This window comes from Borostomias antarcticus, assembly GCF_949987555.1.
Source record: "Borostomias antarcticus genome assembly, chromosome: 15".
Taxonomy (NCBI): domain Eukaryota; kingdom Metazoa; phylum Chordata; class Actinopteri; order Stomiiformes; family Stomiidae; genus Borostomias; species Borostomias antarcticus.
Window position 1 is genome coordinate 18,660,558 of NC_140248.1, and position 18,267 is coordinate 18,678,824.

General features: G+C 44.0%; 1 protein-coding gene across 1 annotated transcript; it reads right to left on the reverse strand.

The window, feature by feature from the left end:
* Positions 1–432: 432 nt before the first annotated feature.
* LOC311318918 (zinc finger MYM-type protein 3-like) lies at positions 433–17,502 on the reverse strand (the record flags this gene model as incomplete). Its single annotated transcript, XM_084450352.1, has 24 exons — positions 433–1,444; positions 1,569–1,683; positions 4,526–4,786; positions 4,910–5,024; positions 5,142–5,293; positions 5,415–5,562; positions 6,089–6,186; positions 6,397–6,549; positions 6,867–7,020; positions 7,162–7,277; positions 7,414–7,585; positions 7,728–7,777; positions 8,254–8,422; positions 9,165–9,337; positions 9,451–9,601; positions 9,745–9,831; positions 12,193–12,308; positions 12,832–12,982; positions 14,053–14,265; positions 14,967–15,129; positions 15,259–15,643; positions 16,010–16,105; positions 16,443–17,333; positions 17,451–17,502. 24 exons carry the CDS (start codon positions 17,500–17,502, stop codon positions 1,258–1,260), a joined length of 4,368 nt encoding a protein of 1,455 aa, XP_084306478.1. The 3' UTR covers positions 433–1,257.
* Positions 17,503–18,267: the final 765 nt, after the last annotated feature.

The following is an 18,267-nucleotide window of genomic DNA, read 5'->3' on the forward strand; positions in this document are numbered from 1 at the left end:
AAACGGGTTAGGGTACACCTGAAGAAGCAGCAGGGTGTGACAATCATGCCTATTTAAAGTTGACAAGTAAATTCTAGTTGGTCCAACAGGAAATGGAACTCTACCAAGTGATCAGTGTCAGTCGTGTCAGATTTTTAGCAATTTGCGAATACTTTGGCCAGCCCAGTATATAGTACGTTACAAAAATGTTTACATTTGCTTGTATGAGATTTGTCTTGTGAATATCAACAAATATAGTCATTTATAAATCAGAAAATTAAACAGAAACTCAAGTGTACATACATCAACTTTTGGGTGCCAAATGTTGTGCGATAAATAAATAAATAAAAATGCCAAACATTTGAATTTAGATTTGGTGTGGTTTAATGAATTGTATCACATTGTTCAAATACTGTAAGAAATGCTCAAACCAACTAAAAGGATAAACCGGGATTTCTTCAGACTATCTGACTTAACACTGATTCAAAATCAAACAGTTCCCTGATAAACACACAGCACATTATTAATTACATCATTACCACTAGGCTTTGGAATGAAATTACTGTTGCATTTACGTGTAGTATCAAATAACCTACAATGTTACATGCTGTTCTCTATAACGTATAAAGTAATAATAAAAGAATATGTAAAATAAGAATATAGAGATTTCAAATAAAAAAGCAGCCAATCCCAGATCTGACTTCATCCAGGAATTCACCCAGGAAGCACCCAAAGAACTTATACTTACAAAACGCTAATGTGAGCAGGTGTTTGTAAAACCGGTAGTCTGCCACAGCTCCTCTCATTGGCCCCGTTCAATTCCAGCGGCGCCAATCACATTCAATCCCCCGACATTAATTAGCAACCGTTGGGGGGGGGAAACTGTTTAGCGCCACCCAAGAAGATCACGATTGGTTTAAAGACAGTGTTTTTTCCTCCATCTCAGAATGATAATCGGGTGCAGCCAGACCCAACTCCAGTGCTGGAACAGCGCAAAGCCAAGTGTGGAGAAAGGTCTGGCTATGCAAGACTATAAAACCGGTAAAGAATGGTGCTATGCTTAGTAATTTTTAATATTTTTTTTTAGAAATCTTAATGAAACCAAATTTTCCTTTGTTGACATTTACCTAAGTTGACATTACTTACCATGTAACTACATAGTAGTATCTGTAGTATAAACATAGTTACAGAGGAATGGCTATTTTTATGCCCACCATCCTTTGTGCCTCTAGCACCTCAACAATGTGTATGGTGATTGTAAAATGTGTAAACTATACATCAATATATGTCATCATGTTCCGAGAGCTCCCCAGAAATGTCCCTGACAGCCAGGATCCTGTTGAGCATAACTCCCAGCATGCCTCTGTCCACGGGTGTGTCAGAGTACCAGAGGTGGCTGTCTATTGTGCAGGTGCGTTCTGGGAAGAGGTAGATGGAGGTGGGGCTGTTCAGGACACTGTTGGGGCTGAGGGAACAGGAAGACTCATGAGCAGACCTACAAAACGCTTCACACAGCCTTATTTAACAGTTCTTTTTTAACATACACATTAGGAATCCCTGACAGGCTGGGTTCCGGGCTTCATGCTTACCATTTAGAGAGGTAGAACTCAAAGAACTTGACAGGGCATCTGAGGGGGTTCATGCGGTTCTCTTGCTGTTCCATTTCAGGCGGCTCGTCCCGTTTCCTTTTCCCCAAGCTGCTGTCTGTAAACAAAGCAACAAGGCCTCATTCTCAGCGTGGCAGGGCAGGCATGTGAGGTAGTTTACAGGTGAGTGAGGGAGGAGTAAATATACAAAGTTACAGGACACAGGAAGAATCCTAACAAACATTTCCAGACTCTAACCCTGTGTGTAGGAACTCACTGGAACTGGAGGATGACGCCAGGAGTCTATTGTCAGCTTGAACCCTTGTGTTTATCTTAACACTCGGCTGCAACTACGCCAAATGCAAAGCAAATTTCAACTATTACGCCTGAGACAAGACTTAGGGCTTCTTTTGTTTGTGTGTGTGAGAGTGAGTGAGTGAGTGAGTGAGTGAGTGAGTGAGTGAGTGAGTGAGTGAGTGAGAGAGAGAGTGAGTGAATGAATGAATGCCCACAGCACTCACAAAACCGCTGTATGCCACACTATAGGATGCCAGGCAAATACTTTGTTTGAAAATGCAGTTTTGGATCTAGTACAACTCATATAGTGCCATCGCAAATTAGGGCTTGGTCACCCTCAATGTATTTTCCAAGCCTTAAAAAAGGTTATGAATGAATGAATCTAAATTTTTAACTTGATCAGAGTGACTTGAACATTTGTGTAGATTGATACCATTATGATTACCAATGTGTAATGTGCATCTATCTCTAAACCCATGTAACAGATGTTTCATACTGTACTACATAATGTCTATCTCTAAAACTATGTTACAGATGTTTCATATTGTACTAAATAATGTGCAATGCTCATTGAAGCTCCTCACAACCTTCTGGGACCAGATTCACAAAACATCCTAAGCCTAAAAGTTGCTCCTAAATAACCAAATTAAGACTAAATCCTTAAAAAGTTTTGCTCCAGTTTGGTTTCAAAGTAATTCATAAAGTGTTTGTGTTAAGATGGCTCCTAAACCCAGGAGAATTCGTTTCATTTATTGTGGAGCTGGTGAGGGAATTACTTACATTTCCAATAAACCAAAGCAAACTCATAACAAAAACTATTTGCACTATTTCGCTACAGGGGAAATAGTGCAGTGGTGATTATTTGGGACTATCCCAGCCATCAATTAGCATATACCGCACATACAGTATAACCTAGACTATACCCTCTCCAGTCTCAAACTAATCCTGCCAGATTATTTCCTTTAGATTAGACTTTTTGCCATGTGATATGTTTGAAAAGTGGGCTATTGTTTTGTGTCACGAAAGAAATAAAAGGAGACATACTTTAAAAAAAATTATTAAGCAAGCAAGTTCATGAAGCACAATGTGACACCTAGCAATGAGGTCAACCTTTCTCTTAGTTAAAGAGTTCTCCCCATTCCTCAGTAAGAGTTGGTCTGAGCAGCTTTGTGAATTACTTTTTAGGGGAAACTCCTAACTAGGAACTTTTAGCGACACAGGAGGACTTCTAGTGATGATTTTTTGAACGGGGCCCCAGGTTTCCCAAGGCAGCAGGGAACAGTGGGCAGGGTTTGACTGAGTGTATGCGGCGCGGGGCCATTTCTAAGACACATACCAACCAATGGACATCTCTCGTGCTGAGAGCAGCACTTCAAAGAGCTCCTCTCTGGTGGTATAAATAGCTCTCAGAGGCACTTAGAATAGTATTATGACTGGACGGGGGGAGGGGGCCAAACTACCTACTCCCACATCAACAGCCCTCAGTGTTGTTCCTGGGTTTTAGGCCAGGGCAAGCGGTCATGGACAGAAGCTAACAACTGTTTCAAGTAGACCTACAAACCTACAAACCGACAGTGATACTGACCGGAAAACAACAGCCTGACTCATTTCAAAACAGAAATATGTTCAGTATGACATTCAAAACATGTCAGTAAACAAAAGTGTAAAACATTTCAAGGACGCCCAATGCTATCCTGTAGGTTTTAAATAAATGTCTGGCACCAGACACATTTCACAGGCATTGCAGCACGATCTTCCAGGCAGTAAAACTCATTAGCACCAAGTTATATGATCCATGGAGGCAAATGCAATGCAAAAGAGTGTTAACAGCTCAACTGCTTTAAGTCATTTATCTCCACTGAAAGCTTGATGGGGTCAACAACATGTGTAGAAGTGATGATCTAATAAAAATAAAACTTTAAGACATTTTCATAATCAATCTTAATCTACTAGCACAACAACAATACACATCTGAATGGGAACACAACACGACCCGGGATAGGTGCCAAGCTGGGGATGGGGTCATGACCCTAAGCCAGTAAATCTCTGAGAGGTCATGGAGAGTGACGTGTCCACCTAACCTATGGTAAAAATGGCTCTGAATCAGACTGACGGGTCGCGTTTTCTGGGTTTTTTATGCAGAACACAATAATTCTATTAATTTTTTATTGCCATAAAATCCCATAGCGAACGAAGGAATGAAGGAATGGTCAATATGAATCTGTAGCAACGGTCAGACCTATGTAGTTGAATACTAGGGCTGGGTATCGATTCGAATTTCAAGAATCGATTCGATTCCGAGTCACAAGCTTCAGAATCGATTATCACAATTCAATTCGATTTGATTCGATATAGATATAGTTAGTGTTACTAAAACCTGTTTTTTTTTTTAGCTGTAACCTTAATTACATGACTGCCAAGTTATGCAACACATCAACAGGCCTACTACGGCTGGGTATCGATACTGATTTCCAAAAATTAATGAATGAATGAATCATTGAATGAATTAATGAACTATTCATTCCTTAATTTATTCATTCATTCATTAAATAAAAGATCGATTTTGGGATTCATGAATCGATTCTGAATCATTTGATTCAGAATCGATAAATCAATTTTTTTTAACCCAGCCCTAATGAATACAGTCCTACGCAAACGCTCACCTCTGCTTGTTTTCTTGGGATGTGATTTGGGCTGGTAGCACACGCTAGCGGCTTTGACGACGTTGGCGTGCGGTGCCGATATCCGCTTGGTTTTGCGTACCACGTTATCGAACGAGAGCTGCAGGTGCTGCTCCACTTTCCTCAGGCCAAAGAACTTAGTGTTGAAGAACATGAGGGTGTTGAGTAGAACGAATGGCGAGTACACTCCCAGCTGCTTACACTCCCAAAGGTGCTCCTCCAGAACACGAGACGCACAGCCACCTGCATCAACAACAAACATGCTCTCCTTACAGCAACAGTATCCCCTTTATTTCTTTTATGATCCAAATGACGGACCCAAATAGGGTTATAAAGAGCTGAAGAGAAATGTGATCATAAGCTTACCATTAGATGTAATTGTAGGCAGCCATCCGCTGAGGATAACATTCAGCTCCTTAGCAAAGTTGTCGTACAGCTGGTCAGTAAAGATGTTAACCATTCGGTTGTTTTCAAGGAGATGCTGGAAAACATGAAAGAGTATAAAAACGTAAATGGGAAAATGCAACATTTGTAAATGGATCACTGGATGCTGAATGATAAATGTCTAATGTAAAAGGTTTAAAAGGTTAGGACTGACCTGTTGAATCCCCAGACACAGGTAGAACACGCTGTCCGGCCTGTAACACGGTCCTCTGGGACTTACGACATCCAGCACAAACTGGGACAGGCCTTGATTCAGTTCCGCAGGAGAGCACAGCAGGGGGTCCTCGTTCACTTCAAATGGTCTCTCTTTTATCCCCAAGGGTTGCATGACATTAAAAACAATTATCAAATTCAAAACCACATGGACCGTTAAGGAATGACTTGCAGTTAAGGAATGCACTTCAAAAATAGTGCAACCTAATCTCACCTTTTCTGCCCTCGGTAACAGAGTGCTTGCTCCGCACCCATGACCTCCAGGCTTTGACCCCACAGGAGCTGTCTAGCCCGGCGTCCACCGGCTGGCTGTCCAGAGGATCACAGAGGGTCGTCTCTGATATCGCCTGACGCTTTGGACCCTGTCACATTAAAAATAGAGTCCACCGTCCAATGAGTCAGTCTAAAGAGTTGGCTCGCCAGTCATGCCAACGAAGTATGGTTTGTGATGTTCACCACTTTATGACTGGTCTAATACACAACCTAAGTCATAATAAGTGACACAAATGCTCGCAACTAAATAAGAGCGTAGCTCAATAAATAGCAAAGACGGCACTAGTTGGTGCTGAGATCTTCGGTGAGGGCTGGTGTGGTTTAATGTAACAGGAGTGGTCTTGTTGGGGAGCGTATTGACGTCCATATTTGTCTGTCTACAGCCATTTCACCTTTAGGACCCTCTCTGCACCTGTTCCTGCTGGACAAGACGTCTCGTCTCCCGACTGACCACCTCATCACTCATGTCTGGGACTGACAACCCTGACCAAACCAAATAGGGTTAATTTTTGTCTGTCTAAATTGACCCTCTACAGAAACAACAGGGCAATAATCAGTAATCGGCCAATGAATGGAATGCTGAACACAAAAAGATGGGTGTTTTAGTGTTCATACCTTCTGGGCCGCTATGCTGGGCTCCGGTAGAATGGGATGTGGGTCTACTATCCCACAGTCATAGAGAAAATCAACACTGGGGTTCAGGTCCAGAGGAGCTAAAGTGCAGAAACAAAGTGCCAAAGTCATTTAGTAACATTATCTTAATTAACACACATTGCGATTGGGCAATTCATTTGTTAATGATCACACATAGTTTGGCCAATTCCATCATCAATCTATCACTTCTATATACTGTACTGTAAGCACATGTGTTGTTGCATTTGTTTGACAGTGTAAACAAGTTTCCGCATTCCGCTTGAACCTGCCTTTGTGGTGTTCCTCCTCTGGGGGGTGACTAGGCTCAGTCGGTATGTCAGCCATGTTGAGGGCAGGAGAGAGCACATCTTTTTGGGCTGACTCAGAAAGGCTGCAGTCTGCTAGCAAGGTGCCAGGTGTCTGCTCTGATCTAGGATCCCCATCTAGAAGTAAAACGACAGTCACAGCACACACAACCATCCGTCAGTCATCAAAAACTTTGTGAGAAACCAGTGGCTACCTGCTTATGAAACAAGCGAGAATTCACAATATCTGCGACCACGTGCAATCTATAGGCTACGGTAATTTTCAATCTGGCGGAATCTTCTCCTCTCATCGAATTAGTGGAGTAGTAACAGCTGTTGTTCCACAATACTTTTGTGAACAGCAGCATTGCACTTTTGTTGACATTTTTGTGGGCCGACCAACCAACAGTCAGACAGAGCTAGCTATAGAGAATAGAGAATGGGAAGAGCATTACCAGAGGCCTCAGGATGGGGCCTGGTGTCACTCTGAGCCTCTTCCACGTTCATAATGTCGGCCTTCACTGGCTTAGAGGGCATGCTCAGTTTAAGCTCTTTGATGGTCTCCATGATCTGGTCCAGAGTGCTGGGCAGGAAGACGGGTACGGGAAGCTATGTCAGCAGAATAAACACAACAAACAAGGAAACAGAGAGACAATTAGGAGAGTCACCATTTTAGGTTTTGAGGACTGAATCTGGGAAATCTTTGAATTTCTGGGCAGTGGCCAGTGGGAGCAGGTTTGGCCAACTCACCGGGAGGGGCCAGGCCATGGTTAGGGGAGAGTACTGACAGTACATCTGCAGAGGCAGAGGGACGTAGACAGGCACGGGGATCGGGAGAACAAGCGGTGGAGACAGCAAGTAGTCATCTGAAATGGACACACGTTCACTTCAACTTGGAAGACCACAGTGTTATATATAATACATGTTTTGACGCCAGTTTCATACATTTAACTGAATAGAACAATCGGAGGTATAAATATCCAACATCACCACACTAGCTACCTGTCTGGCAGCTCTGGGACTTCATCTCAGGTTTACATGTGACGGCAGCGGTAGCTACCATGGGTTTACACATGGATGACTTGTTTTTCAGAGAGACAGGCCTGGGTGGGAGGGAGGGAGCAGATGTTGCGGCGGTCCCGCTTACTGGACCGGACTGCACCCTTCCTGGAGCCTGAAACAGAAACGTTCGCAGAAATCCATGTTAGAGCGAGTCTGCTCCTGTGTGTAGAGCAAGCTAAGAAATTGCAGTCCTTTTCACACCCGTTTTTTCTTCACTACTGCTGCTGTAACAGCAACTAAAAAAGTACACTTACTTCAGTTTTCCTGGTAGCAGCAGGGGGTGACTTAGACCCTGGGGAATGACCTGTAAGGCCAGTAAACATATAGAATTTTAATAGGCAATTACTCAGGGAGACCAACATATGTTTACACTTTACTGATTTAAGGGAGATCACAAAAGCATTCCCAGCATTTCAAATAATGGTGTGAGATTATATTAAACCCTGCGATGCAAATGTTAAGGAAATATGTAGCGATTGAGGAAAATGGAACGTGTGTGTGTGAGATTGTGCTCGTGTTCAAGTTGGATGTGTTTCTGGAGTCGACTAAGACCGTGGCCCGTATTTATCATGCATCTCAAAATGGGGGAACTGATCCAAGATCAGGTCCCAGCCTCTCCGAATCAGTTACATTTGAAAGACACAACTGACCCTGGATCAGCACTCGTAGTCCGAGGCGCTAAATAATCACAGGCCCGAAGCAGAATCCCGCCGTGAATCTGTTCTACTCTACGATTCTACAGCGCGGTGCTGTATTAGGTGTTGTGTGAGAGTTACACACTGTTGAGGATTCTCTCTGGGCGCTGTGGAAGGTTCTGAGTAGACTGGGCCTGCTGGCTGTAGAAGTGGAGGAGGCACTGTTGGTTGCAGAAGTGCTTGATGTCCCTCCTCCAGCGGATGGCCTCCCGGAGGCTGACCCCCTGACGCTGACAGGCCTGGCACTGCGCCAACTAGAAGGGCAGAGCCAGCAGGTAGAGGACTACTCAACACATATCACACTTCAGCACACATATATATATTATATCACATATAAATATACACTTATAGTATATCAATATACATAATGATGCACTTAGACCTGGTCCAGGCTTTTTTGCACTTGTATAGCACATATCTACTAGTCCTGGTTCCACGATCCTGACCATGTGATCGCTCTCCACAAGAAAGTAACCAGCATGCGAGATCACGTGATCAGGATCATGAAGTCAGGCTGGTGGATATGTGCTTTTTAAATGCAAAAAGGTGTTAAAAAGCACCTTTTTATAAAAGGTGGGGGCTGCAAGTGAAGCGACCTGGAAGAAAAAACCTTTATCGTCCGAAAACTCTCTTCACTTCGGAGAGTAACGAAATAATATTATCTGTAGATACTGAAGTGCAGACCAAGTGACAAAAGTCAACGGCACAATGAATGGTCAACTGACCGGATGGTATAGCGGGGATATCGCCCCGACTACCGCCCTGGACCTGGGCTATGATGCATCATGCCACACGGACACAAACCTGAGCAAAAGCCATGCAGTCATGGGGGTCTCCATCATCGCGACCCTTGTCCGCTAGCTGGACCGATATAACATCAATCTTGATTTACGACGGGCAGGCAGAGACTAATGCAACCTTTGTACTCTGAGGCATCCGAAACTCCCCAGGGATAGTCACATGCCCGCGGGGTAAATATAGTGTGATTACGCATACCTTCAGGTACCACTGGAGGTATTTCCTTTTGCAGTCCACGCTGCAGAAGCTCCACTTGTTGCCGTCGCGCTCCTCGGTGACCGTGGGGAAGCAGGTCTGCGTGCAGTAGGAGCAGTTCACGCAGAACATGCCCAGCTGCTGGGTGAAGTCTTGTTTGTACAGCATTCCGCAAGCTTGGAGAGGGAAAACATACTTTTTAAGCCTGCATGCAAGCACATTGCCTTTTCCATATAACCAGACTAATGAGATGAAGACTCGAGTCACACCCCCTCCCCACCATCCTAACCATTGCTGCAGAATGTCTTCTCCACCCCAGAAAACACCAGTTTCTCGTGCAGAACTTTCTCCCGCTTGCATTGCTCGCACATGGCGACTACCCCATTCAGGCTCTTGTAGTCGTCACAGCACTCCTTACTGCAGAACTGATGCACCGAGTCCTGAAATTGGATGATAAGCAACTTGAAAAATAATTTTGTAAATGCTGTGAAGATTATTTGACCACCCCAAAAACAAACCATGACTAAAATGAAAATATTGTCACTCATTTTTAAATGACTTTAATTTGTATATTTGTAATTACCTGCCATTCTAAAATTTCAGGTTTCCACCGGAACATGTTGTGACAGGCATGGCAGTTCAAGTAGACAAGCCCATTTGGATTGTTGCTCTGGAAAAGTCCACAATCAAAGCATCATCTTTGTTATTTAAAGCTATTCAACATACTTGCCTTGGGAATCAAGCACAGGAATGAGTTAAAGGACAGATTCAGAATTTATCATTATAAGCCATGTTATAAGGTTATTTACGATCATATACAATGTCCGATATCAAAGTTTCATCAAATGGTGCACTCTCAAGATATAGCCTGTCACCGCTAACACACTCAGTGGATCCATAGGGGCATAGACAAAATTCTTCAAAAACACCATAAACTCTCATTTTCAAAGACAGGAAATTCACCAAGTGGTCACTGGTGTCCGTTGATGTTCTGGCCATAAAATCGCCACAAAATATGCTTCCAATTGGGTTTTATTGATGCCAGAGATATTTAGATTCATCCGCATCCCATATTTGTTCTGATCAACAAACACTTCTACCTAACACTATCAATGAAATACCAGCTGCAAAGCAATCCTAGGCTTCTCAACCTGTTGTTGTTGTTGTGTAGACCTGTGACCCGGAAGCGGCTCTTCTTCTTCTACGGTAGCCTCCAAGCTCAGTCAAGACTTTATGGTGTTTTTGAAGAATTTTGTCTATGCCCCTATGGATCCATTGAGTGTGTTAGCGGCGACGGGCTATATCCAGGGTAGGAATTTCGTCATTTTAGGGGCAAGGCCATTTGGCCTTCGATATCACTAAATTTTTAAGGGCACAAAGGCCATTGAGTGAAATAAGAGGATTTGGAGCCTACGAATAAACGACTTTAAGGCAGTAGTTCAGTGATCCCTTTAACTGAATGGTCTAGTGAATTTTTGCCACACAAATAAGATACAATAACTGTTCTCTATGCCCAATAAATAAGAAACATGAATGACAGGAAAGACATAAATAGGCTACTTTATTCACTTTTTGTATCAAATGATGCCTCCATAATGTTGTCATAAGTCATGCAATCTTTGTTGAATCATACGGAGCCACTGTAAATGCTTTGTAGCACTATAGTATAGCCAAGCAGCCGACTAACAATCATCCATGCACTTAGCCGCACAATCCGTTTCAGTTGATGTAGTCTCTTAAGTCAGAGCATTATTCTAGAAAGGTAATACAGTGCAATGTACTGTAATTAGGGTAGCTAGCTAGCTATCAATAGCCAGTGTAATCCGATTCTATCTGGCTATGCTAGCTAGCCAACTAGCAAGCTAGAAGGGCTGTCAACTTACACAGGTATTAAAAACGGAAGGTTTGATTCAGTTAAGGCTAGATAGCTAAGGCATTTTGTACCGTGTCATAATTTATCAGCTATTTATATAGTCAATTCAGACCTTGTGTGCTTGCTTGCACTCTCAACGCAGCAACAGTCCTTGCTGTGCCAGTTTCACATCGCATCAAAGCCACTAGCAGGCTACAATTGTATACTACCAGTGTAACATTTTATTGATATCAATGTAGCCTCAATTTAATTCATTTCGGAATATCAAGAAAACGACAGGAGACCACTGATGCTTTTAAAGCAACCTCGAGATTTAGATGGTGCCAGGGGCACAAAAGCCACGGAGGCCGCATGGGGTAGAATTATTTTCGGGGCATCACGGCCAGAGGGAGGGGCATCGACAGCCATGGCCGTCGTGTAATTCTCTCCCTGGCTATATCGCGTGTGCACTGTTTGACGAAACCTTGATATCAGCCATTGTATATGGTCGTAAATAACCTTATAACATGGCTTATAATGCTAAATTCCGAACTTGTCCTTTAAACATTTTAGCCCAGGCAAATACGAGGCGGTCTCAAAATCAAAATGCCAGTATCAAAGAGGGAAGAGTTTCTGTCAATTCAGTCACACTTTATTACAAGAGTTTAGCAGAAACAAAACAAGCTAATTCACATATTTCAGGTAGAATAAAAGTGAAGGCGTTCAAAGGGTGACCCTATCCACACTAAAGCGCTTTATGACGATTTGGACTTTTAATTGGCTCCAGAAGTGAGCGCCCCACTGCAGCTGCTTGGTGTGAATTTTAACTAGCATTTTTCTGCTTTACAGGCACCCACGGCTAAGACTGTACATCACACTGTAAATATTAATGGTTCCTTTTTTATCACTTTCAGAATCCCTCACCCAAAAAAACCCTTGAGGTGCTTTTGAACTTGGGGCATTAATAATGCATGTTTAAACCAAATTCACATAAAAGCATGAGTGCTGTATAAACATCTGGAAGACAAGTAAATGCGAAAGCGTTAATCATGCAATCAACCAAAACACCGTTACACATAAGGCATGCAATTTTGTTGTAACAGTATAAAACCAAATGTAGCTTAACCTAGCCTATGTTATCCCAATTCTATTCATCAGGATGAAATGGGGGTGCCTTACCTGAAATTTAGTCCAACATCCAGGACTACAGAAAGCGTAAGCAGTCTTATTTGCTTTGCAGTAGTATGAGGTTTGCTGGAGGTTTCTTTTGCACAAACTGCAAGAGTAGTGTTGAACTAGCAAGGAAGCAGATCATAAACATAATCAGAAACTCCATCCAACTTACAACAATACACTCCTAGGAAGCATTTCACTGAATATGGTAGGGCTGGGTATTGGCAAGGACCTCACGATACGATATGTACATTATCACGATACATGGGTCACGATACAATACTATCACAATGCATTGCGATGCAATACGATACAATACTTATTGCGATACATTGCGATACTCTATATAATTAACTGAAATTTTTAAAATACAACTGAAAATACAACTCCCTTCCCCACTCCCTGTAGGTAATTCCGAGGATGGAGGGAATGTACCCAATGTAAATTAATTTAAAGCATGAATAATATATCTATGACTGAATTATATCCTTAATTTTCTATATATATATACCCTGTCTTGTTCTGTATGTTCTCCTTTTTTACGGAATTATCGATTTTATCGCACAGCCCTAGTACATGGTACCTGTATTTTTGTACAGAAAACTGACAAATGAAATTAAACTTAAAAAAGAGATTTTACGGTACCTGCATTCCCAGTGACCTTAACTTTGTATGATGTGATACAACACATGGAGCAGAACTGCAGGATCTTCCCACTGCCGTCCACATGAGACAGCATTTCAAAGTTCTGACCAAAGGTCTTACACCACTGGCAAAGCTGCACCTTCATGTTTTTCTTTAATGAAATAAAAAACACACAAAAGTGGAAAAGTTTTTTTTTTAACGTATTCATCAATTCCAGCCTCACTAAATCCATGTTACCAGGTAATTATATGAGCTTATCTCTGAGCAGTATCACAATCACATAGAATCAAGATTCAATCGATTTAGATCTATCAAATAATTTAGAAATTCTTCATTACAAGCCAGATGTAAACAGTAAACATGTTGTCCCCCACCCATGATGCATGATGCATGCATTTGTGAAACGTCCCAACTGTCTGCAGCTAAATCAAAGGATTCAGCGTAGTGTGATACATGCATCTAAATCAGATCATCTTCTGTCCACTGGGTTTCATACGCTCTGTTTCTCATTCCAAGAGACGCTCGCTCCGTCTCAAGTGCGTTGTTCAAAGCGCATGCTCGGTTCACTAGTGTGTAATTCCAAAGCATAGCTGTGTTTAGCTTGGCAGCGCTGGATGTCGTTCACCCATGCCATTTAGGAGAGCTCATTCCATCTCGAGTGCGAGTCTCAAAATGTGCAGCCGAACTACAATCGCGGAAGTCGTGAGCTCACCAGTCAAATTGAACACCGATCCCCACAGACTCCCCACTTAAGGGCATCTAACACAGTCACGGTTGGTCATATATGACCTAGCCACACTATTTCTGTGGTATCCAGCATGATCGAAATGCATAAATAAGAGTCATCTGATATTGTGAAATATAACGACTATAACTAATGATAATTGTACCCACAATGCATCTAATCTCGATACTAACCTATGAGAATCCTAACATTTAGAACAAGCACCAAAAGAACTACTAAACACCTCCAACTCTGAACTCTGTATAGACTATACTTTTACTATGATACCAAGCATAGTTTTTTAATGCACAAAGCAAAATGTACTTGGTTATGGGAAAAAGGAATTGTGGCGAGCGCCCCCAGGTGGTGTGCTCCGGTACATGAGTGATGGACAAATGGACGAACGCACACACAAACTAATGTATACGGGTCGATCTAAAGCCCCCTCCCCTGCCCCACCCCCATCCAATTACATCGGGGGGGGGACAAATACCCACCATTTTGTAGAGCTTCATACATGACGAGTTGCAGAATCTTCTCTGCTGGCCCTCATGGAGCAGGTATTCAGGTCTGGAAGCCAGCATGTTAATGTAGGTGCCACAGGCATCACAGCAGCTGGTCTTCAGGCCCTTAGTGGCCCGGAAAGTGTTGAAGCAGGCGTTGCTGCACAGAAGATGCACCATGTTCCCAGTGCTCACCTCGTGGATGATCTATGCCAGGGGGAAAAAGGACACAACGAATAAACCCTGGGCTTAATTCGACTACACCCTTAGAAGTTAGCATCGATTCCCTTCAGGACGAGTGCGTCATCAGAATTGATTTTGACAATGTTTAGACACAACAACTGACTTGAACACAGGTGTTCTGTGGCCTGCTTTAACGACAAATGAGTTCGGATCACAGTGTGTTGACCACCAGATCACTATGCGGCCTTTGCAACAAAAGGAAAGTAGCTTTACATAATGTATACCATAATTACATCATTGTGTGGTTTTGCTGCGCTTGGCATTAAAAAGTGCTTACTTATTTTTAATAAATTTTATTGTACTCATTTACAAATGACTTACAGATGGTGAGGAAAACTCAAACCAGAATAGAGGAAGTTGGTGCCAGGCTTAAGAGGTAAACATAAATTGCTGAACTGTTGCGGAGTGGAGGCTCTTTAGACCACCTCTAACATCAGTATTGAATGATCCATTCAAACATTTGACTAACTTCTTCACCGTGTGTGAACACTGGATCTGCTATTCACATGAAGCATTTCATTAACAAGTACTTCAAAATGTTGATCTAGAAATCTTCAATTTATGAACCATCTTCCTCCTAGCCTTCCTTTTCCAACTCCCCGCCATGTTGCAAATGTGTCACTGAAGGTGAAATGATCAATATTCTTATTGACAAAGCATTGTACCTCACGAGTGAGGTGGCACACACTACATCTCCTTTCAGGGGGACGGGACGCCTGCGTCTTCTCCACATGGGCCTCATACGAAGACAGGCAAGTGTTGTTGCAGAACTCCTTGAAAGACTGGCCGATCTGTGCAATTGTGGAGTTCTTATTATTTGCCATGTCCCTGAAACAGAGGAAGCAACCATTGATAAAATAACCACAAAATATATCGCTGTGATAAATATGTAACCAATTAACACTAAGGTCTTATTGTGTTGTTGAATATTGCCAGGATACTGCAAGACATGCGTACGTTGTACAGAAAAAACATGGGTTCTTCTTGGGGGGTTTCCTGCCGAAGGAGGACAGGCAGCTGGAGCTGCAGAAGAGCTGTGGGAGGCCCCTGCGCTGGTACGCCGTCTGGCCACTGCGTAGCACCTCCTGGCAGTTGGCACAGGTGAGCGTCTGAGCTTGGCCAGACTGTTCGAGCGGCCGGGGCGGAGGCTCCCCAGTCTGGCGATATCCTTGGGCAGGGCTGGGCTGGCAGCTGGCAATCTGGTGCGCTGGCACGGCGCCTACAGGGGCTTTGTGAAGGGGCGGCTTCTGCGCCCTTGAGGAGCGCCGAGGGCGCGAGGGGTCAAAGTCCGCATCCTTTGGGTCATCGTCCAGAGCATCTTGATCTTCCTCCAACTGCTGTTCTGTTGTAGAGGACAAAGCAGCACATTATGTGTGTACAGTTTACGTCAAGCACTACAGTATATCCTACATCAAATCAAATCGACTTTATTTGTATAGCGCATTTCATACAGAGGCAACACAATGCGCTTTACAGAGAGCAATGGGGGGTGGGCAACGGTCCCACCACTACGTATTCCAGAGAGAAGCAAAAAAAACTGTTTCACCCGGGGGCCAGAAAAGTGAGCTGTAAAAAATTCTTCCCTGACCTCTCTCAACGAGACAATCGAGCAAGCTCCTACATATAATACAATAAGTGGAACAAAATCTATCGTGCATTTACATGCAATGACACTGATAACTTTATGAAGAAGTGCTGAATTCTTTACCTCCCCCAGACGAGATCCATGTCATCTTTCCGTGTCTCGGACGCAGCGTTGGAACATTTTCAGTGCCTGTTGTATCTTCACTCGCAGGATGGTCCTCTAATAAGACAAACAACATGGTCACTGACTGTCTGACCTAAATGGGTGCAAGATAAAAAGTTGTATATAATACCCACAGAAAAAGTGTTTCTTGAATGTAAGATGAATTTACTTTTTTTGGGGGGGGGGGGGGGGGCGTTGTGGGTGGGTTGTTTAATAACTATACTGCATTCACTTATTCATTTACTAGGCATTTCTGCAGCACAGCAGTGGCAATTTGACGGTGGGGGAGATGGAGCAAGCCGACAAAATGTATGAAAAGAATCTAAAGCAAAAGAGGAGAGACAGGCCCACTCTTAGAACCCACATGCAACGAAGAGGCCAGATGCAAACATACCCTCTAGTGATGTGTCTGGTTTGGCGGTGAACGATAGGGAGGACAGACTGCCCTCTGCTGGCAGGTCCCCGCCTCTGTCTAAGGTCCCGTCCTCCAGTATGTATGGCTCATTGACCGGCTGATCTCGGACGTCTGTGATGGTGATGGAACCTTCGGGACCCCTGTCCAGTGAGCCGAGACCCTGCTCCTCTTTCGGCTCCACACCGAGGTCTAGAAACTCTTCCTTTATGTCTGCGTTGTTCTCAATTTGTGTGCCCGCCTCTCCCACGGAGGCAGGAACACGCACGCGTAGATCGGCATTACAAGCGACTAATGTTGTTTCACACTGCATGTCTTCGGGGGGATCTTCGTGAATCATGTCCATCTGCTCCTCTGCCGTCTCGTGCCGTCTCCCTTCTCCACTCGCTTCTTGGGTCTCCTCGGTCATCACAACTCTGCTGTTTTCCGGGTCTAGCTTTCCGGACGCGGCTTCTTCATAGCCCTGACCGCCACCCTGACAGAAGTCTGTGGACGGCCCCGAGGCCTCTGACAGCCGCTGACTGTAGAACTCCTCCACCTGGGCCTTGGAGAGCTCTAGCGAGTCTGGGTCCCCCAGGATGCTCAGACTGTCCTGTGTTTTCTGCCTCTCTCTCTCAGACTGGGTGAGAACTGACTCACCAGGGGCCTGAAGTTCCATACTGTAGCCCTGTGCCCCCACTGAACAAGAGCTGGACACCGGCATAATAGCTGGTGCGGGCAGAACACCCATATTAGCAGGTACAGGCAGAACACCCATATTGGCCTGTGCAGTAAGGAGATCCATATCAGCCTCTGCCATCAGAATGTCCATATTGCTGGCCTGTGCAGCCAGAAGGTTGACATCTGCTTGCAGTGACAGCAGGCCCATCCCAGCTTCAGTAGACAGAGGGTCCACAATCACATCACCACAATGTGCAGACAGTCTGTCCATCCCAGCTTCTGTTGACAGAGCGCCAGTACTATCATGTGCAGAGAGCAAGTCCATCCCACCTTCAGCACAATGAGGGACCACACCGCCAGCATGTGCAGATAATCGCTCCATCTCGGCGTCAGTACAAAGAGGGTCCACCACTGGCTGTGCAGACAGGAGGTCTAGGCATAGATGCTCGCTATTTGCCATCTGAAAAGAGTTCAGGGATCCGGGGAGCCTCGAGGGTTCCATATTGCGGGGGCACTTCCAAGGTTAACAAAACATCACAACATGGTTTCAATTCAATGCCAACAGGACACAGGCTAGCTGGCGTTAGGGTTCAAATACCAACAGTTTCGAGGCGACGGCGTCACGAAAAACTAGCCCATGTAATGCACGACTCCGGTTTTAAATTCGGGTCTGTTAAAACTGTGTTTCTAATTTTAACAAAAGCGCTGGAATAGTTTCTGGCATCAATTTGACTTCATGGAGCTGGCGCATCAGGTTAGCAATCCCCGTCTCCACTTTTGTATATTCCCTTCGTTGTGAAATCCCCCGGGTGAATTGAACTGGTCCACAATGGGGGAGTGTCAGCTACCTGCTGGAGAGGACTTGTGCTAAGCTAACGTTAGCCCCGCGTTCGCATCCTTCTCATCGCCTGGCAAGAATTTCAGGCTTGTTTGACGCTTTACAAAACTCACGATGATGGTTTGAGGCCGTGTTTCTACGCCAAAATATACATATATAAAGCTGAAATTGTGCATTAAAGACGGTCTATGACATATAATCATCGGAGAGTCATTTACTTTTTCTCAGCTGTTAAAATCATCGAGGATAAAAGGGAATAAATCCGTGTTGTCCCGTAGCGTGGACGCTATTAGCTAGAGCCTGCATTAG